The 27,298-nt window shown below is 45.0% G+C and overlaps 1 protein-coding gene across 2 annotated transcripts; it reads left to right on the top strand.

Moving 5' to 3' along the window:
• The first annotated feature begins 1,030 nt into the window (after positions 1–1,030).
• On the top strand, positions 1,031–27,298 carry LOC115466333 (histo-blood group ABO system transferase 1-like). 2 transcript variants are annotated; one of them, XM_030197511.1, is made up of 5 exons: positions 1,031–1,082; positions 5,188–5,217; positions 7,578–7,613; positions 8,892–9,026; positions 25,327–27,298. In XM_030197511.1, the coding sequence occupies exons 2-5, from the start codon at positions 5,189–5,191 to the stop codon at positions 25,994–25,996; spliced, it is 870 nt and encodes a 289-aa protein (XP_030053371.1). In that variant the 5' UTR covers positions 1,031–1,082; position 5,188; the 3' UTR covers positions 25,997–27,298. The 2 variants fall into 2 exon arrangements, with proteins under 2 accessions (XP_030053371.1, XP_030053372.1); XM_030197512.1 differs by lacking the exon at positions 5,188–5,217 and having other exon boundaries at positions 1,038–1,082.

Below are 27,298 nucleotides of genomic sequence, written 5' to 3'. Positions count from 1 at the left end.
TATACTGTAAGTATATAAGTATTGCCATACTGGGACAGACCAAAGGTCCATCAGGCACAGCATCCTGTTTCCAACAGTGGCCAATCCAGTCACAAGTACCTGGCAAGATCTCAAAAATGTACAATACATTTTATTCTGCTTATCCTAGAAATAAACAGTGAATTTTCCCCAAGTCCATTTTAATAATGGTCTATGGACTTTTCCTTTAGGAAGCCATCCAAACCTTTTTTAAACCCCGCTAACTGCCTTTGCTACATTCTCTGACAATGAATTCCAGAGTATAATTACAACTGAGTGAAGAAAAAAAATTCCAATTCATTTTAAATTTACTACTTTGTAGTTTCATTGTGTGCCCCTTAGTCCTAATATTTTTGGAAAGAGTAAACAAGTGATTCACGACTACCTGTTCCACTCCACTCATGATTTTATAGACCTCTATCATATCTCCCCTCAGCCATCTTTTCTCCAAGCTGAAGAGCCCTAGCCACTTTAGCCTTTCTTCATAGGGAAGTCGTCCCATCTCCTTTATCATTTTCTTCGCCCTTCTCTGTACCTTTTCTAATTCTACTATATCTTTTTTGAGATGCGGTGACCAGAATTGAACACAATATTCAAGGTGCGGTCGCACAATGGATTGATACAAAGGCATTATAACGTCCTCATTTCTGTTTTCCATTCCTTTCCTAATAATTCCTAATGTTCTGTTTGCTTTTTTAGCCGCTAAGGGTGGGATAGTAAACGTATAATAAACTTGAATATTTGTGCATGCGTAATGGTGCACATATGTGTGAATTAACAGGAATGAGTGTGCCCTTGTTCAGAAACAGTGTGCACTCTTTATGAAAAGTGCACACTGTTTCAGAAGAGTGTCCCCTATTAACAACACCTCATCCCCCTAAAAAAGTCAGAGTTTTTCCTATCGTTTCATTTATATGAAATGAGATTGGAAACTGATATTTCCCATGTCATTTCAAATGAATGCACAACTCTAATTTTATATACTTTTCCCAACAACAATCTACCTGCAGATATCCAGAAGAGGTACCAGGACAGGACCTGTTGCAAGGATTAAAATTGCACTGGTGAGTATTTACCTGCTGGGAAATTGCACTCAAAATTAGTAAAAGGTAGTCTTGAGGTTAAAACGGTAATTTCAATGTCTTTAAAAAATTACTCTGCATATTTAACATAGGCAGTTTAGACTATAGTTTTAGCATTTGAAGTCATTGTTTAAAGTTAAATAGAATCGTAAAAAAAGAGGGAATCAACCACACAATGTCAAACAGTACAACAAAGGAATGATGTAGGCCCAAAGGTGGATCAAGGAAGCACTTTATTGCAATATCTCGAAGGACCTGACAAGGGCCGTGTTTCGGCAAAACTGCCTGGGTCAGGGGTTGATACAGCATTTATGCTGTAATACTTTGCAAGTTTTTCATTGCTCTTGTATTTTATAACTGAAATAACTTTGTGTTTCATACTAGGATTTGCAGTATCAACCCCTGACGCAGGCAGTTTTGCCGAAACACGGCCCATGTCAGGTCCTTTGAGATGTTACAATAAAGTGCTTCCTTGATCCACCTTTGGGTCTACACCATTCCTTTGTTAAAGTTTAATAGGGCATCAGTTTAGAGCACAGCTAGCAGACAAAAAAATGTCCTGCCTAGAAGGATTGGGATGGCTATTTTAGTTGAAGATTCAATTATTAGGCAAATAGATAGCTGCATGGCTAGTGGATGTAAAGATCACTTGCTCACTTGCCTGTCTGGAGCAAAGATGGCGGACCTCATGTGTTACCTATATAAGATTTTAGACAGTGCTGAGGAAGAGTCAGCTTTCTTGGTACATGTGAGTACGAACAACATAGGACAATGTGGGCGAGAGGTTCTGAGAGCCAAATTCAAGCTTTTAGGTAGAAAGTTGAAATCCAGAACCTCCAGGGTAGCATTTTCAGAAATGTTTCCAGTTCCACGAGTAGGACCCAAGAGGCAGGCAGAGCTCAGGAATCTCAATGCACGAATGAGATGATAATGAGGGGATGAGGGATTTAGATTTGTTAGAAACTGGTAACAATTTAGGGAAAGGGGAGCCTATTTTGAAAAGAGGGAATTGAATCTAACAGAATAAAATTCTGCAGGAAACGGATAGAAAATTGGAATCTTTATGGATAGAAATTCCATCTGGGAAGGGAATGAGAATACTGGTAGGGCTGTACTACCTCCGCATGGGCACAACATACAGACAGACGATGAAATGTTAATAGAAATTAGGGAAGCTAGAAAATTTGGCAGCACTATAATAATGTGTGATTTCACTTACCAAGGGGCTCTGTTACTAAGGTGCGTAGGCGCCTACGCGCATCCAACGTGTGTCAGTTTGGAACTACCACCCGGCTACTGCGTGCCCTTGGCGGTAATTCCATTTTTACGCACGTTGGAAAATATATTTTTATTTTCTGACAAGCGGCGCTAACCGGGCGGTAATTGGCAGTGTACATGTGCTGGCGATTACTACCCGGTTAACGTGTGAGACCTTACCGCTAAGTGAATAGGTGGTGGTAGGGTCTCAGGCCCAAAATGGATGCGCGCCAATTTTTATTTTGCTGCACATCCATTTAAGACCCTTCTTGTTGGTGCGCTGAAAAATGGACCTGCGCACGTCCAAAACATGTGCCTACATTAGCGCAGGCCATTTTTCAGTGCACCTTAGTGAAAGGACCCCCAAGTTAACAGTAAGAGTAGACAAATTCCAGAAAAAAAATAGCTGCTGAAATCAAAGAAGCAAGGATTCTTTCCAATGGGAAATGGACTTGAGAAAGCTATAAAAAATAAGAAAGTGGAGACAAAGACCTCTAACTTATAAAATTAATAGGGCTAGAAATCTATAATTATTGGTCAGAAAAAAAAAACTCCACTTAAAACATACAAAATATTGAAAAAGACTATAGGTTCCTGCTTCAATCCAAAAGATGACAATGAGGGGCATAATCGAATGGCGCCGGCGAAATAGATCGCCGGCGATCTATTTTGGTGGCGGCGCAACAGCTGGCCGGAACTGTATTATCGAAAAAGATGGCCAGCCATCTTTTGTTTCGATAATACGGTTCGAACTGGCCAAATGCCTTGGACTTAGCCGGGTTTGAGATGGCCGCTTTTGTTTTTCAGTGATAATGGAAGTTAAAAGCGGCCATCTCAACCCTGGCTATATCCAAGGCATTTGGTTTTGGGAAGAGCCAGCATTTGTAGTGCACTGATCCCCAGGTGCATAGCTCCCTCACCTTGGGTGCTGAGCCCCCCAAATCCCCCCAAACCCACTCCCCACAACTCTACACCATTACCATAGCCCTTAAGGGTGAAGGGGGGCACCTACATGTGGGTACAGTGGGTTTTGGGGGGGTTTGGAGGGCTCAACACTTAGCACCACAACTGTAACAGGTAGGGGGGGTGGACCTGGGTCTGCCTGCCTGAAGTGCACTGCACCCATTAAAAACTGCTCCAGGGACTTGCATACTGCTGTCAGGGAGCTGGGTATCACATTTGAGGCTGGCATACAGGCTGGCAAAAAAGGTTTTTATTTTTATTTTTTTAGTGTGGGAGGGGGTTGGTGACCACTGGGGGAGTATGGGGACGTCATCCACCATTCCCTCCGGTGCTCATCTGGTCATTTAGGGCACTTTTTTGAGCCTTTTGGTCGTGAAAATAAAAGGACCAAGTAAACCCGGCGAAATACTGATTAACGCCGCTTTTTTTTCCATTATCTGTGAAAGCCGGCTATCTGGTAGCCACGCCCATGCCCGCCTATGTCCCGCGTTCGCTACACCACCGATACGCCCCCTTGAACTTTCGCCGGCTCAGCAACGGGAAAGCGGCGATGGTGTCATAAAAGCAGCTTTCGATTATACAGATTTCGCCGCTTTTGAGAGATCACCAGCCATCTCCCGATTTACATCAGAAGATGCCCGGTGATCACTTTCGAAAATAAGCCTGAATGTGTGTCTCCTTCACTTAGGGGCCCTTTTATTAAATGGCGGTGCGGCTACTGAGCAGGTAGTGTGCAGGAAATCAGCACTACTGCCAGGCGTGCCCAGGCACCTAGCAGTAGTTCTGATTTTGCTGTGCGCCATTTCCCACACCGGAAAGTAATTTTCTAGCACGGGCCTATGGTGTAGGCGCACCCGGTGGTAATCGCTGCCCGAATACTGCTCGGTTAATGCAGGAGCCCTTACTGACTACTAAATAAGAGGCACTAAGGTCTCAGTCAGTAAATGGCCGCTTGCAGACTTTTTTTTATTTATCACATGGCCATTTAAGCCTTCATTTTAAAAATAGGGATTTTACTGCAACAGTAGTAAGTGGCCTGGGCGCATGGCAATTCTACGCGCCCACACTACCACAGGCCACATACTACTGCAGCTTAGCAAAAGGACCCCTTAATTATCAAACAACTCAGAAAATGCCAAGACACCAAATTCTATAAATGGCGCCTTCAGTTGTGTGCGACAATTTGGCTGCATGTGCAAATTGCACACACAACTTAATTGATTAACAAGCCAATCAGCACCTATAATTAGTGATTAACAACCAATTAGCAGCAGCACTAATTGGCTTTAATTACAATTTACGTGCACAATTTTCTAGGCATGTTCTATAACGCACTGTGTGTAAATTCTAATGCATGCAGCCAAAAAGGGGGCATGGCCATGGGCAGGTTGTGGGCGTTTCAAAAAACTATGCGCACTATTATAGAATACACTTGATCAGTGCAGGCATTTAGGCCTGGTTTTAGGTGGCCTAAATGGGTGCGCCTAAATTGCAAGAACGGCACATGAGCCTATTCTATAAACTATGCCTAACTTTAGGCGTAGTTTATAGAATCGTGCTAAGGGTGTGGTTTTCCAGTGCCAATTTCTAAGGCACCATTTATAGAATTTTGCCCAAAGTATCCTGCAAAAGTTCTTATCTCAAAAAAAAAAATCATTGATAGCCTACACAAGTTGGATTGTCATCTATTGATAATTTTTTTTTTTGAGATAATCATAATGATTTAGCTGTATGCTAGGGAAAACATTGATTTTTACAAAGAAATGATGAAATATTGTGCAGTTTATTTTATCGTGGAGTACATATAAAGAAAATCATAATGTGCTGAAATATGATGCCAATGTTTTTCTTTTCTGACAATTACTAGGATGCCAGCGAATGGATCTTTACCTATAAGGTGAATATCAAGCTCATTTTCAAAGCACTTAGCCTCCCAAAGTTCCATAGAAACCTATGGAACTTAGCCTCCCAAAGTGCTTTGAAAATATGCCTCTATGTGCTCCATATATTTACATTCAAGGTTGGGAGGAGACCTTTAGTCATGCTAGTCATTCCAATAAGTTATCAAAAAAGTCCCAAAGCCTACTTCAGGGGCCCTTTTACTAAGCCATGTAAGCATCTACATGTGCCCAACGCATGCCAAAATGGAGTTACCACCAGGCTACCGCTTGGCTCTTGCGGTAATTTCATTTTTGGCGCACATTCGATACTCATGTCCGAAAAATTTATTTTTGGATGCTCGTATCGGACGCACGCCAAGTGGCATTTGATGCATGTAAGTCACTACCGCCTGGTTACCGCGTGAAACTTTACCGCTAGGTCAATGACTGGCGGTAAGGTCTCAGACCCAAAATGGACACATGCCAATTTTCATTCTGCCACATGTCCATTTTCGGCAAAAATTTTAAAAAGGCATTTTTTGCAGGCGCGCTGAAAAATGGATATATATTACCGCAAACCATTTTTCAGCGCACCTAAGGAAAAGTACCGCTCAATGATTAATCAAAATTTGCCCCAGGTACAATATATAACTTAGATTGTGAGCCCATTAGGGACAGTGCAAAGTACCTGTAACCGCATAGTCGCCTCAGGAATCACTTGCGGTATATCAAATGCTGAAAATAAATAAATAAATAAATAGCTTTTCTCCCAAAATCTTGTACAAAATCATTCCTAGAAAGCATGAAGTTAGTGTGGTTCTTAAACTGAGTGACAGCAATCCCCCTTCCCTGGTCAATCATACGAGCAATTGATCAGACACCCTTGAAGATAAACCTTTGCTACTGGTGACCTGTGATTGTTAGCAAGCAGAAGAGGCCCCTTTTGAAAAAATGACACAGAACAAAAAAACAGAAAAAGGGGAAGCAGCCACTGATGTTCAAATCTTGGGATATTTATTAACAATTTAACACTATACAAAACCCTACATATGACTTGACGCAGTCCATTTTGGGGGAAAAGGTGCCTGCCTCAGGAGTCTTAGGGACGAATCAATCAACTGTGTAGTTGTCAAAATACAGCAAAACATATAATGAAACAGCATTTTAAAAAAGGTGATATCAGGTGCACAAAATGTAACAAAACCGGAAAACACCAGCATTTTCCAGTTTTGTTTTCATACTGTGTCACATATCATCACCTTTATTTTTATGGTGTTTCATTACATGTTTTGCTGTATTTTGACAACTACACAGTTGATTGATTTGTCCCTAAAACTCCTCAGGCAGGTGCCTTCTGCGCCGAAACACAGAACTGTATCGAGTCATGTATAGGGTTTTGTAAAGTGTTGAATTGTTAATAGATATCTTGTTGAACAATAGTTCTGAAAACATTTTTCAGAACAGGCAAGAACAAGGCTAATAAAAGAAAAGAGATGATCATCTGTAAAAGTAAGGATGACCTCCATAGTACCTCAGGGGTGTGGACATGACTATTTGTGGGGCCTAGGTTAAAAATTGCTGATTTCCAGACCACTTACACAAAATTGTCTGGATAATGACTATACAAACATGACAAACTATAATTAGTTAAAATAATATAAAAGCAGATCAAGTAAAAAAGCAAATAAAAGAGAACTGATTTTATTCAAACTGTTACCCAACATGGTCACGTTTCACCCTCAGGCTGCTGGTAAACTGATACGAGTGGGTCAGGTTGAATTGAGAAGTGTGATAAGTGGTTTGATATGTTAACTATAAGGGGTATGCCTAGTTTTAACCCCTTTTAGTCTTTTTACCCCTGATGCAGCCTGAGGGAGAAACGTGAATGAAGTGAATGAAACCACTTCTCTTTTATTTATTTGTTTTTTTACTTGATCTGCTTTTATATTATTTTCATTAATTGTAGTTCTTCATGTTTGTATAGCCATTATCCACACAATTTTGTGTAAGTGGTCTGGAAATCGGCAATTTTATTTAAGTAGGCAGATCAGTGCCTCTTGTTTTGTTGAACTACAATTAGTTTACAGTACTCATTAATTAGTTATGACTAGTTCTTGTCTGTGAAAGTCTAAACCCCTGTTTACTAAGCTGTGCTAGCGGCTGCCGTGCACTAATGCCGACACAGCCCATTCACTTTGAATGGATTGTGTAGGCACTGCCATGCGGCTTAGTAAACAGGGGGATAAGGGCTGTGTTGTGATTTGAATTAATAGGCCTGCACATTATCTCCCCAGTTATTAATGCCATACAGACCTGAGTGATTTTTCTGATTTTCACCCACCCTTACTCATTTCCTACTTCTGCTCTTTCTTTCCAGAACGCACTATAGCAAACCTGATATTGGACAGGTTCCGTGAGTAATTGCCCTTTTATAATAGAAATGCCAAATGCATTTTTATAGTTTTTAAAATATTTTTACCCTGGGAATGGTGCATTAGACCATGGTAGATTAGGGATATGAAAGGAAAAAAAAACATTCCTTCAATGTGATTTAAGCAGGCAGAAGAGGCTCCTGGCCCTTTAAATCACTCATGGCTGCTCAAACACTGATATTCAGTGACACTTAATCTGGCAGTGCCACTGAAAATCCACCAGTCATCCAATTTCCTTAGGTCTTCCTGCAATATTTCACAGTCCGCCTGTGTTTTAACAACCTTGAATAGTTTTGTATCAGATAAATGTGTTTCTTGTAAAAAGATTGTTTGCATTTTTTTTCCTTTTGAGAGCTACAAAGTCTTTTTCTTTTTATAGGGTGTCTCATACCATGGACATGCCACGACACAGTGTTCAAATTAACCACGGAGTATTACAATAATTGAGGACCATAGGGAGTCGAGAGACAGAGTATGCAAAATAGGTAGTCTATTAAGAGTCTCAAGAAAATAACAAAGGAGAAAACAGTAGCTACTAAAAGGAAAACAAAAAGAAGAAGGAGAAAAAAATTGAGATGTAAAGACTGAAAGGTATACAGAGCGGAAAGCCTGGCCAAAAAGGAATATGTAGAGTGGGGAAGACAAAGGCAAGTCAGCAAAAGCTCAATCCCCCTGATACATCTGAAAAACAAAACAAAAAAAAAACCTGGTGTAATCTATTATCACAGATAGTAAACAAAGAGTCATATATTGAGGTATGGAATGACATAGAGAGAAAATTAGAGCATCTGGATGGTTTGAGATAAACCTAACATTTGTCTAAAGTTTAAAAAATACAAACTCTTTACTAGAAGCAGGTACAATTCAAGCAATATGCTTAGAAACAATGAACGTCAAATAGTGCAGTCACATACATGTAACTAACGTAGATAACAAGAACATTTAAATACCGCATTCTCAAGTGATAAACATCATATCCATAACTAGCTTTGAATTTATAAAGAATCAGATAGATGTTTTCAATACTTAGGTGGATATTTGTTATGTGGTATTGGAGACTGATATGAAATAAAAGAAAAGAATAATCAAAGGAGAATTAGGAAGTGTATTAATACAGACGGGTCTTATTATTTATTGATAATAAAGCAGGAATAGGATCTTTCCTGAAAGTAATGAACATATATGGACTTACTAAGTCCTAACACGGCTTAGTAAAAGGACCCTCAAGTCTCTTGACTAACAACAGTTGACTCTTTCAGACGCAATGAAGTGATGATTCTGACTCCCTGGCTGGCCCCAATTGTCTGGGAGGGGACTTTTAACAGCGATATCCTAAAGGAAGACTATCAGCAGAAGAACTATAGAATTGGTCTTACGGTCTCTGCCATTGGAAAGTAAGTATCCCAGTCTCTGGCATTAGTTAGAGTTTCATTTTTTGGTATTAATTTATTTAAGTGAAGCAGGACCTATGAACACCGCTGGAGAAAACTGCAGCCTAATCCCATGGGTGTAGTGTGACTGTTTCATTCGGGGGGGGGGGGGGGGGGGGGGGGGGGGGCAAAGGATGGGGAAGGGCATATTAGCATATTAATTTGTATATATATATATATATTTATATAATCCACTTAAGTGCAAGGGTCTGGGACCAAAGAAATGCATGCAGTTAACTGGAGCCTGCACTTAACCGTTGTGACCCAAAGAAGCTTGACATCTGATAAACATATGTACAGTACTGTTTATTATTATACGTACAGTATACAGTCTCTGTTAACTGACATTAGGCTTACTTGAAGTAATTAGTTATAGTCCTCTGTACACTCTCGGGTCTGTGAGTCCCATAGACTATGTCTACCAGATGGTTACTTCCTGTTCCGGGGCAGAGGGAGCTGCAGCGAACGAACAAAGTTTAGCGAACTCGGAGGAGCAGGCGTGCGCCGCGGCACCCCCCCAGCACCGTGCACCCGGGGGGCTGTCATTTCGCCGAAGGGGGGGAGGTGTCATCTAGCGGGGGGGGGGGGGGGGGGGGGGGGCGCGCTGCACCCAGGGGGGGGGGTGCACCGGCGCTCCGCCCCGGGTACCATCCAGGCCAGGAACGCCACTGCATCAGATTCTTGTTTCTCACCATGCTGTTTCTTGAATTTTATGCTGTTCTTCTCCTTCCATCTTTCCAGCCATCCAACAGTGGCTTTGAATTCAGTTAGTCCAAGACTTTCTGCTACCTGGTTAGCTTTCTCCATAAGCAGTGGACCACTGTCTGCTCTTGACTCGAGAAAACCACCAAAGAAGAGCATCTTCTACATCCTCAGCTTTTTCCGCCCGTTTTCGTTTCCGTTTCCGTTGTGGATTTGTATTGTTTTGCCAGTCTTCCAGAAGACGGTCTTTCTGCTTCAAGACACGTGAAATTTGACTGGGATTGACACCATATTCTTTAGCAATAGATGCTTGACTTTGTTTGTTTGTTTTCTAATTTTTTAATTACTTCTATTCGTTCAGTCAGTGTTAAAGTCTTACAGTTCCACTGCCACGTCGACCCCAGTGTACACTCTAACAACATTTTTTCGCTTATTCTGCCTGTGGCAGTTAAAGGGGTGGTAAATTTGAAATCTTGTTGGTTCTCAAACGCCAATCGGCTTCCATATTCCGTCCACGCGCTTACGCAGAGTCTTTTCTGCAGAGGAGCAATCTTAAACCATGCATATAAACCGAAGTTTGTCAATATAGAAATTGATGGTGCCAAAAACGGGACCGAAGTATGGCATGCAGTTAAACAGAGAATGCGCTTATCCGACATGCACATACATATTCATTATGGTTATTCCCAAAAAAGCCTGCTCTTTCTCCCTTCCTTCCTTCTTTCCTCCTTATCCAGAACTCCCTCTTCCTCTCTAATAGTATTTCCCCACCCCCTTTCCCATACCATGCCAGTGTAGACCTTAGAAATGCATAAGCTCTATATGTAGATCATAGGAGCCAACTTTTCAAAATGATTGGGGGTGCTGAAATTTTTTTTACAGGTGGTGCATTCCCCACCCCTCCCCTCCCTCCCTTCCTCTCCGCCCCCTCTCCCCCTCCCCTCTGCCCCCCTCCCTTCCCTCAGAGTTCCAGTCCCGCCCTCCGTCTGAGTTCCAGTCCTGCCCTCCCTCCCTCCCAGTTCCAGGGCTCCCTCCCTCCCAGTTCCAGGCCGCCCTCCCTCCCCTCTCTCCTTTCCCTCCCTCCCTTCGAGTTCTAGGCCCCCCTCCCTCCCTTTGAGTTCCAAGGCCCCCTCCCTTTGAGTTCCAAGGCCCCCTCCCTCCCTCTTTCCGTCCAAGTTCCAAGGCCCCCCTCCCTCCCTCTCTCCCTCCCAGTTCCAGGCCCGCCCTCCCTCTCTCTCTCTCCTTTCCCTCCCTCCCTTCGAGTTCCAAGGCCCCCCTCCCTCCCTCTCTCTCTCTTCTTTCCCTCCCTTCCTTCGAGTTCCAAGGCCCCCCTCCCTCCCTCCTTCCCTTCGAGTTCTAAGGCCCCTCTCCCTCCCTCCCGGCCTCCCTCCCTCCGAGTTCCAAGGCCCCCCCTCCCTCCTTCCCTTTCTTCGAGTTCCAAGGCCCCCTCCCTCCAAGTTCCAAGGCCCCCCCTTCGAATTCCAAGGCCCCCCTCCCTCCCTTTGAGTTCCAAGGCCCCCCTCCCTCCGTCCGTCCGTCCGAATTTTAAAAGCCCTCTTCTTACCTCATCAGTGAAAAGCATGCACTGCAGGCTTGGCGCTTCAGCCTTCCCTTCTGTCTCTCAGCTCTGGTCGCGCCCTCATTTCCTGTTTCTGCAAGGGCGGGACCAGAGCCGAGAGACAGAAGGGAAGGCTGAAGTGCCGAGCCTGCAGTGCACGCTTTTCACTGACGAGGTAAGAAGAGGGCTTTTAAAATTCGGACGGACGAATGGATGGAGGGCGGGCCCTGGAACTCGGAGGGACGGACGGACGGCCCTGGAACTCGGAGAGAGGGATGGATGGCTGGCCCGCCCTGCAACTCAGAGGGAGGGAGGGAGGAAGGGACTTTTAAAATTCTGGCTGGGCTGGAAGGGAACTTCCGGTGCGTAAAATATTGGGGGTGCTCGAGCACCCACAGCACCCACGGAGTCAGCGCCTATGATGTAGATCCTTCAAGAGGTAGTGTGTCATGATTTAGGCTCTACACCCTTTCTGATGTTTTGGTGCCACCTCAGTAAGGCCAACACACAATCTCTCCACTGCAAAACGCTATACACAAACTTGTGCAAATACCCACTCATAACCTTACCAAACCATAACAGCACTAATTCCAAGGACAGGATGAGCTACATCCTTATGCGTGGAAAGGCAGCACTGTAATTACACCGGGCTCTAAAACACCAGTACACTACCTAATGAAAAAAAACAAAAAAGGCTGCAAATACTACACACTAGCAGAATGCTGCATCTTGATCACACATGAAAAACACATGACAACAGATATGACACAAGGAACTAGAAATAAAAAACATATGAAGGCAATATACTGAACTGGAAAGTTACCTCAAGAAGTCAGACTCAGCATACAGCAATACTAGAAAAATTGAAACTTACATGCAAAATATCACAGATGCACATTTCCAAAAGCTGACGTATTCCAATTAATAAATTCAGAATAAAATACTTTTTTCTACCTTTGTTGTCTGATCATTTAGTTTTTCTATTCGCTTTGGTCCCAGTGTCTTCTGTTTTATGCAGTGTCTTCTTTCCATTTGATATTTTTTCTGTCACCATGTCCACCATCCTCTTGTGTCCTTATGCGTCCTGTCTACCATCTGTAGCCCTGTCCCTATCCTTCCTCCAGTTTCAGCATCTACCCTCAAAGTGTTCCGATCCAGCCCTTAAATTCAGCAATTTCCCCTCCATCCATATCCAGCATTTCTCCTCTCTCCCTTCCCCTCCATCCGTGTGCATCTCCTTCCTTCGTCTTTCCTTCCCTCCATCCTTGTCCAACATTTCTCCTCTCTTCCCTGCCCTCCACTCTATCCATGTCCAGCATTTCTCCTCTCTTCCCTCCTCTCCATCCATGTGAATTTCCTTCCTGACTTCCCTCCCCTCCATCCATGTCCAGCAACTCTCCATTCTCCCCTGCCCTCTCCTCCATCCATATCCAGCAAATTTCCTCTCTCCCCTGCCCCCTTCATTCATCCATCCATGTCCAGCAAGTCTCCTCTCTCTCCTGCCCTCCCCTCCATCCATCCATGTCCTGCAACTCTCCATGCTCCCCTGCTCTTCCATCCATCCATATCCAGCAAATTTTCTCTCTCTCCCTCCCCTCCATCCATCCATGTCCAGCAATTCTCCATTCTCTCCTGCCCTCTCCTCCATCCATCCATATCCAGCAAATTTTCTCTCTCTCCTGCCCCCTCCATCCATCCATGGCCAGCAATTCTCCTCTCCCCTCTGCCCTCCCCTCCATGTCCAGCAATGTCTTCACTCCCCCTGCCTTCCCCTCCCATCCATGTCCAGCGATTCTCCCTGCCCTCCCATCCATGTCCAGCGATTCTCCTTTGCCTTCCCCCCATCTATGTGCAACTATTCTCCTTTGACCCCCACCCTTCTCTCCCATCCATGTCCAGTGACTTCGCCGGCTCCCCCTTTTCAGTCCCTGAGTTCTAGTTCCCTCCTTTCCATCCATCCATGTCCAGCAACTCTCCATTCTCCCCTGCCCTCTCCTCCATCCATATCCAGCAAATGTCCTCCCTCCCCTGCTCCCTCCATCCATCCATGTCCAGCAATTCTCCTCACTCCTCTGCCCTCCCCTCCATGTCCAGCGATTTCTCTTCTCTCCCCTGTCCTCTACTCCATGTCCAGTGATTCTCCTTTGCCCCTCTCCTCCATATCCAGTGATTTCACCTCTGTCCCCTGCCCTCCCCTCCCAGCCATGTTCAGCGATTCTCCTCTGCCCTCCCCCCTATCCATGTCCAACAATTCTCCTTTGACCCCCTCCCCTCCATGTCCAGTGACTTCCCCAGCTCCCCTTTTCGGTCTCCTTCAGTTCCAACCCAGCCCTACCTGCCTGCCCTCAACTCCCCGACAGCCCTCCTCTCCGTTCCTTCCTGCACCCCCCCCCCCCCCCGTGCGTTTAAACCTTTCATTTTCAGTTGCAGCGATGGCAGTGAAGAAGACAGCACAGCGGGCTCGCCTCCAGCCTTTCCCTTCCCTCACACAGTGTCCCGCCCTCACAGAAACAGGAAAGACATCATCGCAGGAAGGTGGGACACTGAGTGAGGGAAGAGAGAAGCTGGAGGCGAGCCCTCTGTGCTGTCTTCTTCACTGCTGTCGCTGCGACTGAAAAGGTTTAAACGCGGGAGAGGGGAGGAAGGAATGGAGAGGAGTGCTGTCGGGGAGCTGAGGGTGGGAAGGAGGGACCGAGAGCCACCTGCAGCGTTGCGCTGGCCCTGCGTTTGGGGGTCTCGCCCCACCAAACTACGTCCATGCCTAATCCTTGTGGGTCTTTTACAGAACAAACGTTTTTCACTACAAGCCATTTAAATGCAACTCCATGACTTCTCTTAATTCATTAAGGGACCCTTTTATTAAGGTGCACTGAAATCTAGGCTTAGCACATTCTAAAGTGGGACTTTCCTATTAGTAAAGCCCAGATTTACCGTGGCCTGTTTTTAAAGCATTTTCTTTTTTTTCTTTTTTGTAGGTCGCATGTCAATGTCATAACAAAACTATGTAAGCCACATTGAGCCTGCAAATAGGTGGGAAAATGTGGGATAGAAATGCAATAAATAATAATAATAATGTTCACATTACCATGTGGTATCTGCAAAAACTTAGGGCGTCTTTTACTAAGGCGAGCTAACATTTTTGGCGTGTTAAACGTTAGAGACGCCAATGCATTCCTATGGGCATAACGTTTAGTGTGCCCACAATTTTAGTGTGCGCTAAAAACATGAGCGCGCTTTAGTAAAAAATGCCCTTAGGGGCCCTTTTACTAAGCCATGTAGGTGTCTATGCATACCTAACGAACTTCAATTTAGAATTACCGCCCAGCTACCGCATGGCCTGGGCAGTAATTTCATTTTTCACGAGTGTCCACTATACACACCAGAAACGTTTTAGTTTCTGGTGCGCAGCGAGGCATTCAATGCATGTAGACCATTACCGCCCAGTTAACGCATGAAACCTTACCACTAAGTAAATGGGTGGCGGTAAGGTCTCAGACCCAAAATGGATGCACACCAATTTTAATTTTGCCGCACATCCACCTTCTGCAAAAGTGTTAAAAAGGCATTTTTTGCAGGTGTGCTAAAAATATGGATCTGCGCGCACCCAAAACCCGCACCTACACTACCGCAGGCCATTTTTCAGCGCACCTTAGTAAAAGGACCCTTCAGATATGGGCACAGAATTTAAATAACATCATACTCAACGGCTTTTTGGGGTGATAGAACTGTAAATATATTTTACCATTCTATTATAGGAGAATGAAAATGACAGATTTGTAACATTTTCCATTAAATTTAAGGATAGGATAAGTAACTTTAGGGTGACTACTTAATCTTTCAGATTGCTCAGGACAGGACTACTCGATTCTGATATAACCTCTCTATGGGAATACTGTAATTTTATAAGAGCACCTATGTGCTTTCGTTAAAATAGTCACCCAGAAGCAGCCCCAAAAGTGCACTAATTCACATGCAGAATTTACTCTTGCTCCATAGATGGTGTATATTTGTTCATGTATTCTATATGTATGTATTCATATACATCATAACTTCACCTTGGTTCTGACCAACCTATACGCATTTACACCACCTTGTAATCTTATAAGAGCCTTTTCTGTATCTAAAACGGGCTTAAGAAAACAGCAAGGCAAACGGTTTGCAGAATCCAATGTTGATGGTAAATAAAGAGCAGACCCTGTAGAACTGCAGTTTTTATCCTTTATTCCAGTGGTTCCCAAACATTCTCAGGTCACGGCACCCCTAGGTTACACATTTCTTCTCAAGTCTCCTCCCAGCCCCGCCCAGCCCACCCCCCAACAGCATTGAATCCTATCTTTGCTAATGGGAATGCCCAAGCCCCACAAGCCCCACACTCCGAGTTCCAAGCTCCATGCTGCTTGCGCAAGCAAATTTTGTGTCATGCTGCAGCCAGCAACACCTGCATTCCCATGCATGCCCTCCTTCTCTCCCCACTTCCATCCAGCCTCTCCCCTCCTTCTCTTCCCCTTTCATCCAGCCTCTACCCTCCTCACTCTACTTCCATCCAGCCTCTGCCCTCCTTCTCTTCCCCTTTCATCCAGCCTCTACCCTCCTTCTCACCCCACTTCCATCCAGCCTCTGCCATCCTTCTCTCTCCCTTCCATCCCTCCCTCCCTCTCTTGCCAATTTCATCCAACCTTTGCCCTCCCTCTCCCCTTCCATCCAGCCTCTGCCTTCCCTCTCCCCACATTCATCCAACATCTGCTATCCCTCTCTCTCCATTTTCGTAGTAACATAGTAACACGGACCGGCATTTTTGATATAAGGTCTAAGTCCAACTTTTGACATTTTGCTAAAAATGTCCAAAATTGAAGTGGGGAATATAGCCATTTTCAAAACAGAAAAACATTTATCTTTTTTTTTTCAAAAATAGCTATTTGCTAGATGTTTTTGTGCTGTGCATGTTTATCTTTTTGATACATTTTTGGAAAAAAAACAAATCATCCAAGAGAAAAATGCACAAAAATCAAGCCATTGAGATGAAGGAGGAGCCAGCATTCTTAGCAGACTGGCCACACAGAGGTCCCAGAAGAGCAATGGGACACCCTAGCGGGCACTGCAGTAGACTTTATTTTTTTTTATTTTTTTTATTTTTTATTTATTGAATTTCCAATTTTACAAATGAATATCAATTTGTAAGGTAATACAGAGAAACAGTTACAAGGTAATTACAAAATAAAAGATATACATATCTAATCGTAATATTCTTACTCTTCCTTAGACCACAACAATTATTTGGGGGGAGTGGGTTTAGAAAACTAAAAGGAGAATTCAATAAGGAAAATCAAGTTTTAAACCACAATTGGCATAGTCCTGTTCTTTTATCCCGTCATATTCTATTCTCTGATTCAGTTGTTCCAGTCTGGCGGCTAGTTGGATTCTTAGAGTCCAGAAAAACCTTCAGCTGACTTGGCTCAAAAAAGACATATTTAACACCTAATAAACGTATCACACATTTACAGGGATAAACCAATGTAAAAGTTGCACCCAAAGTTTTTACATCTTCTCTCAGGGTCAAGAATTGTTTTCTTCTTTGCTGGGTCACCTTTGTAACATCAGGGTATACCCATATTTTTTTACCACAAAAGAGTGCTGTAGAGTTTTTGAAATATAATTTCATAATCATATTTAAGTCCTGCTCGAATACAAAAGATACTATCAGAGTCCCCCGGTTAGATATTTCAACCATAGAGTCTTCTAATAATGCAGTTAAATTCTGCAAGTCAATCTCATTTCTCTGAGGGGCTATGTTCACCATATTTACTGATTGAGAAGCCTCTCCACGCTTCTGAATATTTGGAAGGTAATACACTTTATTACAAGGGGGAATATCTTTAGGAGAGAGCTTCAGAATCTCTTGTTGATATTTTTTGAAGAAATCGTGAGATGAAAGTGCAGGTGAAATCGGAAAATTCAGTAGTCTGAGTGTAAGACGTCGATTAAAGTTCTCAATTTGCTCTATTTTGCAAGATGTTAGCATTTTATCTTTAACCAAGGTGTCCACAGTCAATTTCACTGTATTTACCTCCTCTTTTACCTGAGATACTTGATTTGTTACCTCTATTTTTATTTTATCAAAAACTTCCGACATTGTAGACAGTTTACTCACTATTGTAGAGATTTCTTTATTCGATTTAGCCACCTCAGCCGCTAGTCCCTGGACCGCTTGCCAAATAGCCGTCAGGGTAACTTCCTGTGGGGCACCTTGCTCCAGAATGTTTCCTTCTGCTTGTCCAGGGGAGGAATCGCCGATCAGGCTCAAACTTTCGGCGTCTTCCGTCTCAGCTTGGCCTGCTAACCCCGCCCTGGAACTTGCAGGACACGGAGGTCGCGTCAGCTCAGGCGGCGATAGCGTGGTATCCGGCCCCAGAATAGACGTCGCTCCTTCGGCGTCACTCAACGCGGGACTCGCCAAACCATGTTCCACCGGGAAGCTTGTCATGTAGCGGTCTAGGGTCTGCTGTATCGGAGACGAAGTAAAGGCTATCGGCGGTTGCCTTTTAATCGCCGCTTTCCGCTTAGTATGAGGCATTTCAACACAGGAAAAATAAGAATGAGGTATTTCCAGCAGGATCCCGAGACGCTCACGCAGCAAGCTAGGACGCCATCTTACCACTCCCCCCTTGCAGTAGACTTTAAATAAATGCTCCCTTGTCTTCTGAGCCCCCCAAAACCCACTTCCCCCCAACTGTAAACCACTACAATAGCCCTTATGGGTGAAGGGGGCACCAATATTTGGATACAGTGAGCTTCTGGTGAGTTTTGGAGGGCTCACAGTTTCCACCACAAGTGTAACAGGTAGGGGGAGGTATAGGCCTGGGTCCACCTGTATGCAGTGCACTGCACCCACCACTAGCCTACTCCAGGGACCTGCATGCCGCTCTAATGGACCTGAGTATTACATCTGAGGCTGGCATGCAATTTTAATTTTAATACGTACCTCCATCCTTAACCAATGTAGTTCATGTAATAAAGGACTAACTTCGCTATATTTTCCCAGGCCATATATTATTAGAGTGGCCAAATTTTGTAATACTGCAATCGATTCAGCTGTTTGCCGATATTATAGTATAATGAATTACAGTAATCGAGATGAGAGATCAAGATTGCTTGGACAAGTGTCCTGAAATTAGATGAACTCCATGACGATCTAATAACGTAATTTATGAAAATGAAAAAAAAAAATTCTGGCTAAAGCATTGATCTGATGTTAGTAAGTGTTAGAGTCTAACATTTTTCCTAACACTTTAGTACTTGATTCGATCTTTAAAAAGGTTCCAGAGGAAAAGTATATTCCTTCAGAACCGATTTTCTGATAGTCGCCAAACCATACAACTTTAGTCTTTTGGGTGTTAAGTTTTAAGAAATTTGCTAATGCCCATTCTTCAATCAGCGTTATATATTGTTTTATCAATAAAAAAGTTTTATCTAAGGATTTTTGCACTGGGCAAAGAACAAAAATATCATCTGCGTAAGATACTGAAAAAATACCTTTAGATTGTAAGTATCCTCCTAGATGGCTCATGTAGACATTAAAAGGCTAAGGCAATAAAGACCCCTGAGGAACCCCACAATATGATTTAAATATCTGCTGGCATCTGTTGTCAGCTGAGGTAGGCGGAGCTTGCTCCCACACCTCAATGTTTATAGGAGTAATATTTGTCAGCGGAGCTTACTCCCATGCCTCCAAACACAGAATTGTGATCAGAGCACTGAGATAGACAGAAATTCTGTAACAGCATAAGATGACAACTTGCTGAAGAAAAAGCACACAGTCACCAGATACAATGGCACCAAATTGATTAGATTAAATTACAGGCAACTCTGCGTTAGAATGAAAGCACAAAACACAATTCTAATGGTAAAAGCACTTTTAAAACAATTTCAGCATAAAAATATAAAAACACAATGCAGGAGAGCAATTATAAGTTACTAGTAAAAAAGGCCCGTTTCTCTGAGCAATGAAACGGGCGCTAGCAAGGTTTACCTGCGGCAGCGATGGGAGGGCGCAGAACGGCAGCGTGGGGAGGGTGCAGGTGGGGGTTTTTTTTGGAGGGCGGCAGCTATGGGGTCCCGGCGGATCAGGTGTTTGGACGGCACTCCTCCCCCTGCGTAGCTCGGTGTTTGTCGCTGTGCGTCAGGGGGGTGGAGGCCCTGCGTAGGGTGCTGTTTCTCGCAATGCGTCGGGGGGGTAGTGTCGGAGGGCGGTGGAACTGGCAACTGGCTGAGTGTCATAGCCCCGCCCTCCACGTCATCAAGTTGTGACGCGAGGGCAGGGCAGACACTCATGGGATCTTGCAACTACAAATTTACATTTAGAATGTTGGGGTTGTGAATTATGTGTGGACTAGTAAAAAAGGCCCATTTCTGACACAAATGAAACGGGCGCTAGCAAGGTTTTCCTCGGAGTGTGTATGTTTGTGAGAGTGTATGTGAGAGTGACTGTTTGAGAGTCGGAGTGAAAGTGTGATTGTGTGAGAGAGAGCGTGAGTCTGGGTGTGAGTGTGTTTGTGAGAGAGTGTGTGTGTGAGAATGAGAGTGTGTGCAAGTGTGTATGTGAGAGACAGTGTGAGTGAGAGTGTGTGTGTGTGGGCGAGAGAGAGAGTGTGTGTGAGACACAGATTCTCTGTTTGAGTGAGTGTATGAGACCAAGCGAGTGTGTGAGTGACTGTGTGGCACATAGAGAGTGAATGTGATACAGTGTGAGACAGAGTGTGTGAGAGTGAGAAAGACATTGTATATGAGAGAGAGAGTGTGAGCCGTGCCCTCCCAATCCATGGCCATCTGTCCCCTGCCCCCTCCATTCATCCTTTTCCAGCAATTCCCCTCTGTCCCTGAGCCCTGCCCTCCCAATCCATGGCCATCCATGTTTGTCTGTCACCTGCCCCCTCCATTCATCCCTATCCAGCATTTCCCCTCTCTGCTTGAGGCCTGCCCTGCAATCCATATCCATCCATGCCCATCTGTCCCCTCCATTCATCCCTATGCAGCAATTCCCCTCTCCCTGAGTCCTGCCCTTCCAATCCATGCCCATCCATGCTCCTCTGTCACCTGGCCCCTCCATTTTTCCCTATCCAGCATTTCCCCTCTCTGCCTGAGGCCTGCCCTGCAATCCATATCCATCCATGCCCATCTGTCCCCTCCATTCATCCCTATGCAGCAATTCCCCTCTCCCTGAGTCCTGCCCTTCCAATCCATGCCCATCCATGCTCCTCTGTCAACTGGCCCCTCCATTTTTCCCTATCCAGCATTTCCCCTCTCTGCCTGAGGCCTGCTCTGCAATCCATATCCATCCATGCCCATCTGTCCCCTCCATTCATCCCTATCCAGCAATTCCCCTCTCCCTGACTCCTGCCCTTCCAATCCATGCCCATCCATGCTCCTCTGTCACCTGGCCCCTCCATTTTTCCCTATCCAGCATTTCCCCTCTCTGCCTGAGGCCTGCTCTGTAATCCATATCCATCCATGCCCATCTGTCCCCTCCATTCATCCCTATCCAGCAATTCCCCTCTCCCTGAGTCCTGCCCTTCCAATCCATGCCCATCCATGCTCATCTGTCACCTGGCCCCTCCATTTTTCCCTATCCAGCATTTCCCCTCTCTGCCTGAGGCCTGCTCTGTAATCCATGCTCCTCTGTCCCCTGCCCCCTCCATTCATCCATTTCCAGTAATTCCCCTCTCTCCCTGTGCCCTGCCCTCCTAATCCATACCCATCCATGCTCCTCTGTCCCCTGCCGCCTCCATTCATCCTTTTCCAGCAAGTCCCCTCTCGCCCTTCCATGACCCCCCCCTCGCATCCATGCTACGCTCTCTCCCATGTCCCAGCCTGGCCCGCCCTCTTCTTCCCCCCCCCTTCGCATCCATGCCTCGCATCCATGCCCCCCCACCCCTTCGCATCCATGCATCCCTTTTTTTTTTAAAAATTCTTTTTAACTTTACCTCCGTGGCGGTTCGTGCAGCGAAGCGTCAGGGAAGGAGGCGGCGCTCCCGACGTCTAGCTTTCCCTTCGCTGTGTTCCGCCTTGGCGGAAGGCTAGATGTCGGGAGCGCCGCCTCCTTCCCTGACGTTTCGCTTCCGGATTTGTTTGTTTTGTCGCGAGGGCGGGGCAGAGACGGCTGGCTGGCTTGAAGGCTTCACACCACGAATCCCCGAACCCTTCAGCCTCAGCCTGGGAGTGACGTCAGATGGCTTCAAGGCTTCAAGGCTTCAGGCTTCAGGCTTCAAGGCTTCAAGGCTTCAGACTTCCGGCTTCAAGCTTCCGGCTTCACAGAACGTTGTCTTCAGAACGTTCACGGTGCGTTTTATTATATTAGATGGGGCGTGGCTGAGGGCGGGTCTATGAGTGAGAGTGAGAGTGAGTGGTGCTGACAGCCTAGAAGACTACAGGGCTTCAGTGTTTCCCTGCCACACAGTGAGGTTCAGAACGTTGGAGGTGAGAATTATTTATATAGATAAGCAATTACTCAGGATGAAGACAGAGATATAGAAACTTTTAGAGGCCACAACCTCTGCAAATGAAAAGAAAGGGAAGTTTTTAGTTTGTTTGTTTTTCTTTATAGGATGGATGGAGGAAAAGCAGTGGCATAGCCAGACAACTAATTTGGGGTGGGCCTGAACTCAAAGTGGGTGGGTGGGTGGGTGGGCACCTCCCAACTCAAAATATACTTTAGCTTATGAGGATCCCTAAGCTCTGTCAGCTGAAGACTTCCTCTGAAGACTGTCAGAGCTCCCTTTTACCAAGTTTAGCAGGCAGCAGCAGCATCATCGATATCAGCACCCCACATATGCTTAGTTGTCAGTGGCTCGAAGATGCTGCCACCGTCTGCCAAGCTTAGTAGAAGGGAGTTTTAGCTGCCCTCAGAAGAGGTTCTCAGTTGGGGATCCCCACCAGCTACAGCAGGGGTCAGGTATTGTTAGATATGCTAGGGCCCAGGACATAAAATAAAGAAGCCCTCCCCCCAATTCCCTCTCTTCACTGCCTCCCCTCCAATCTTTCCACCTACCAATACAATCACACTGACAGACCCTCACCAAATACAGAACAAGGAATCACAAATTAGAAATAAAAATATGTAGACAAAACCTGAACTCGGAACCTCGCCATGTACTGCAACAGTGGAGCAATAAAAACAGAAATGTATTTCTTTTTCTACTGAACACAATAAAATTACATCCGCAATGCACATTTCTCAAGCTAACATATTTCAGTTAATAAATTAAAAATAAAATGCCTTTTCTACCTTTGTTGTCTGTTCATTTCTTTCCATCATTTTAGTTTTAGTTTCTCTTTTCCACTTTCCTGTCTTTTTGTTAATTCTCCTTCAAGCAGCTGCTGTTGATTTGTCTTTTCTCCACTCTCATCAATTGCTTCACTACACTTGCCTCTGATATATTAATCTTTCTATTTTATGTCTTTCCTCTCATTTTTTTTCTTTCCTGCTCTCTGTCCACTCAGATTTTACCCTCTTTCTAACCCCTTTCCTTTTCAGATACCTATCAGATTTCCATCTTCTCCTTTCACCCACTAGCTCTCCTATTCCCCATCTCACTCCTTCGCCAGCCTTCCAGCTTTAGTCTTCTCCCCATTATCATATTTCTACCCCCTGTATTCACTATCCTCCTCTTGCTCATTTCCTTACCATCCCCCTTGGCCTCTCCCACTTGGTTCCTCTATCCCAAGGTCTCCCTCCTTCCAACCCTTCTAGCCCAGCATCTGCTCCCTCTTTCTCCACCCCCCCACCCCCACCACCCACCCCTCCCAGCATCTTCCTGTCCCTTCTCCCTTTCCTCTTGCCCCCTCCCCTGGAGGCCAGCAGTTATCTCTCTCTCCCTCCCACCCATAGTCCAGCATGTCTCCCTCGCTCCCTTCTATCCCTGAATCCAACTCCCTCCTTCTTCCCCCCTCCTGTGCAGCATCTCTTCTTCCCTCTCCTCCACCTTCATGTTCAACATCATTCCCTCTCTTTTTCCTCTTCTCTCTCTTCCATTGTCCACTATCTCTCTCTTTCTCTCTCTCTATTTCTCTCACCCTTGCATCCCTAACATCTCTCTCTCCTACCCATGCAGCATCACTCCATCCCTTCCCACCCTCCCAGGTTCAACATTTTTTCTCCTCTTAACCTTCATCCCTCCTGTGCAGCATCTCTCCTTACCTCCCCACCCCTCATCCAACAATTATCCCACTCTCTCCCTCTCCTTGAAGCATCTCTCCCTCTCTCCTCCCCATGTCCAACAGTGATCCCTCTCTTCTACCTGCCCATGCAGCATCTGTCCTTCTCCTCCACTTCCATGCCCAACAATTTCCCCTCTCTGAAGATTCCTGGCATCTCTTCCTCTAGGAGATCGTGGGGGATCACTTAACTCCACTCCCTTGACCCTTCCCCTTTTTACCTTTAAATCCTTTAGTTCTTCACCGGCAACAAGCAGCAACACATTCCCTGTGCTCACACCAGCCCCGAGCCTTCCCTTTGATGCAACTTCCTGTTTGTGGGACCAGGAATTTGCATTAGAGGGAAGGGTCAGAGCCGGTGCAAGCGAAGAGGAATGAGTTGCTGTTCGCTGCTGGTGAAGACCTAAAGAATTTAAAGGTACCAGGAGGGCAGGGGAGTAGAGTAAAATGACCCCCCAGATTGTCTGGGGGGAGGGAGAAATGTTGGGGGGCGGCAGGGGGCAGGGTTGTCATGCCCACCCATTTTGGGCTCAGACCCACCCAAAATTGGGTGTCTGGCTACGCCCCTGGTCCTCCCTCATGCTCCCCCTTCCATTCAGCCTAAGCCCCTTCTGTGATTCTTTCCCCCAAATCAGCATCTGTCTCCTCTCTGTTCCTGCCCCCCCCCCCCCCACACACACACCCATCCCTGCCGCTGCTACTTTTATAGATGAGCAGCAGCAGTGGCAAAAGAAGCTGCAGCCACGTGAGACCAGACTCTCCATACAAGCGGCTATGGGCTGTGCCCCGGAGGCCGGAACAGGAAGTAATGTCTGGGGAGCAGAATCATCAGCCATGTATGTGAAGAGTCTGGTGCCGCATGGCTGCAGCTTGTTTTGCCAGTGCTGCTGCTGCTCATGAAGAGAAGCAGCAGGGGTGGGTATGTGTGGGGGGAGCAGGAAGAGAGGACTAAGGTAGACGCTGGATTGGGGGGAGTAGTAGTGGTTCAGGTGATGGCAGGAGGGAGGCTGGGATTTGCTGTGGCACCCCTGAGTTCGCTGCGGTGCACAGTTTGGGAACTGCTGCTTTACTCAAATAAAAACACATAAATATTTCACTTTTTAATATTTATGGGGCCAATATTCAGACCACAGGAGTAAGACCGGCACTGAATATCCGGCTTATTTTTGGGCAGTTTAAAGATAACCGGCTAAGTCAATATTCAGATTTAGCCAGCTATCTGTAAACTGGCCAAAGATATACCAGGTTTTCACATGGCCAAATATGGCTGCGAAACCTGGTTTAAAAATCGGCGGATAGCCGGTTCTATTGGAAAATACAATCGGCTATATGGTAGCCGCTAACCAGGGATATTCAGCGGAGGAAAGCTGGTTATTCCCCACTGAATATCGATGGATAGCTGGTTAAGCACTATTTAACTGGTCAGCAGCCATTCTGACTAGTTAAATAGCGCTGAATATCAGGGGATATGTGTTTTTTTTCTTTATTATTTGAATTGTCTTTTATTACTGACTTTATGCATGCATGTCCACAGTAATTTACTGCCCCTGAAGCAGCCCTTCTGGGAGAAAACATGGCCCTGTAGGACATGTGTGTATAAAGACCTGACAGTTTTAGTAGTGAATAAATGATACTGTCTGCAATTCTACTTGGTCTGCTCTTTATTTACCATCTAAAACAGGCTTTACATGAGGAAAATGCTTTTTGGACCTGTGGTTCTGACCTTCCTACTCAAGATATTTAGAATTATTTCCTTGTTAGGACATAATATTAATAAGAAAAAAATTGTTTTTCAAGGTATATAAAATTACTTAAGAAGTTCCTAGAATCTGCAGAGAGATACTTCATGAAAGAAGGAATGGTGAACTACTATGTCTTTACTGATCGTCCTGATGAAGTGAAAGCTCTCAATCTGGAAATAAGCAGAACATTGAGGATCATCACAGTTCCTGAATACTCTAACTGGGAACAGGCTGTTCTGGGAAGGATGGAGGTCCTCAAAAACCAAACTGAACTGTTATTTCAGAAGGAGGTGGACTATCTAGTCAGTTTAGATACAGATATAGTGATGTTGAACCCTATAGGAGTGGAGATCCTTGGGGACTTGGTAAGCGTGATTCATCCTGCACTTTACCATAGTCAACGTAAAAATTTACCGTATGAAAGGCGCCCAGCTTCTCGAGCTTTTATTCCCGAAGATGAAGGAGATTTTTACTACCAGGTAAATTTCTTTCTTGGGACAGTGCAGAGGATCTACCATTTGACAAAAACATGCTATGAAGGCATCCAGATAGACAAAGCCAATGGTATTCAAGCAAGGGTCTTTGAAGAAAGTCACTTTAACAAGTATCTTGTCTACAATAAACCCACAAAAGTGTTGTCTCCTGAATATATATGGAGCAACAGTCTTGGGAGCCCAAAGGACATAAAGATTAAACGGGTGAACCATGGAGATAAACATTTTTAAAAAGCATACGTGAAGCATGTATGTGTGTGTGTTTCTAGTGGTGTTGTTTCTGTACATGTCTTTGTCTTGGAGGAGAGAAGTGAGAGAGAGATTTGAATGGTGCAGTATCCAAACATTCTATTGCAGTGGTTCCCTACCCTGGTCCTGGAGGCACCCCAACCTGACAGGCTGGGGTGCCTCCAAGACCAGGTTTGGGAACCACTGTTCTATTGGATTGGAAAGAATAATATTAAACCAAGTGCAAAAATAAATCAATCTATTAGATGCAGCTGACAACAGATTTCTTAGAGTGGATTTTACAGGGTGCCGCTGTCCCACAGCCAGGGCTGGATTAATACCATGTTAATCCCCAAACAAATATACATTTGTAGGCCTCTACCATGGACCCCTATTTACTTCTTTTCTCAACCCCTATATAGAATATCATTTGTTGTTTCCATGCTCCCCATTGGGATCCTTGTTCATGGGTTTCAAGAGTGAGGAAAGCTGCAGGGCTTAGTTCTGGTATGGTGGCAACAGTAGATTGTGACTAAACATGGGGTCTGTGAAAGCAGATGCTTCAAATGGATTGTCCAAGTGGTGAGTGTGGTGAGATGAGAAATAGGGATATTGGGAATTCATTTTCATACTCCACTGCCTTTGGTACAAAGCAGAGATGCCAATGATGGACACCCCCACAAAGGGAGCTTGAAGACTGTGAACACAGATTTCAGAATTCAAAGTTGACTCAAAGGGTTAAGTGTACAAGAATGATAAAGAGAAAGGGATTTTCTGTGCAAGAATGATAAGGAGAAAGGGATTTTCTGTGCATTATGTGTATTAGTAGAAGAAGCGTGTACCTAGCAAAGGTCAGAATTTGCATGGACAGGAATGATGCATGTGATAGAAAGAATGTGTTTGTCTCTTGGCTCAAAGTCAAAGGGAACAGACAAAACAAACTTTTTGTTGTAAGTAGCTGAAGTCAATGTTCTGTCTAAGCTGGGTAGCTGCATGGTTACACACCTTTTAAGTTGCTGCGCAGCAAGGGCACCAGGACCTTCCCCACCTCCCTCTCCCCTTCCATCCAGCATCTGCCCTCTTTTTCTTCCCCCTTTTATCCAGGATGTGTTTTCTTTCTCCCCCCCCCCCCCTTCATCTAGTGTCTGCCCCGTTTCCTCACTTCCATGTAGGATCTGCTCTCTTTTTCTTGAAGGGAGGAGCGGAGAGAGAACGAGGACAGACGCTCGATGGAAGAGGGAGAAAAAGAGGGCAGATGCTGGATGAAAGGGGAGAGAAAGAAGGCAGAGGCTGGATGAAAGAAAG

The sequence above is a fragment of the Microcaecilia unicolor genome, chromosome 3, assembly GCF_901765095.1.
Source record: "Microcaecilia unicolor chromosome 3, aMicUni1.1, whole genome shotgun sequence".
In the NCBI taxonomy this organism is placed as follows: domain Eukaryota; kingdom Metazoa; phylum Chordata; class Amphibia; order Gymnophiona; family Siphonopidae; genus Microcaecilia; species Microcaecilia unicolor.
Note: the sequence above shows the minus strand (reverse complement) of the source record. Positions and strands in the feature narration are given on the sequence as shown.

Coding starts and splice junctions, on each gene's coding strand:
- LOC115466333 (XM_030197511.1), top strand. CDS start 5,189: ATGCCAGCGAATGGATCTTTACCTATAAG. Junction 5,218..7,577: donor AATGGATCTTTACCTATAAG/GTGAATATCAAG, acceptor CTTTCTTTCCAG/AACGCACTATAGCAAACCTG. Junction 7,614..8,891: donor CCTGATATTGGACAGGTTCC/GTGAGTAATTGC, acceptor TGACTCTTTCAG/ACGCAATGAAGTGATGATTC.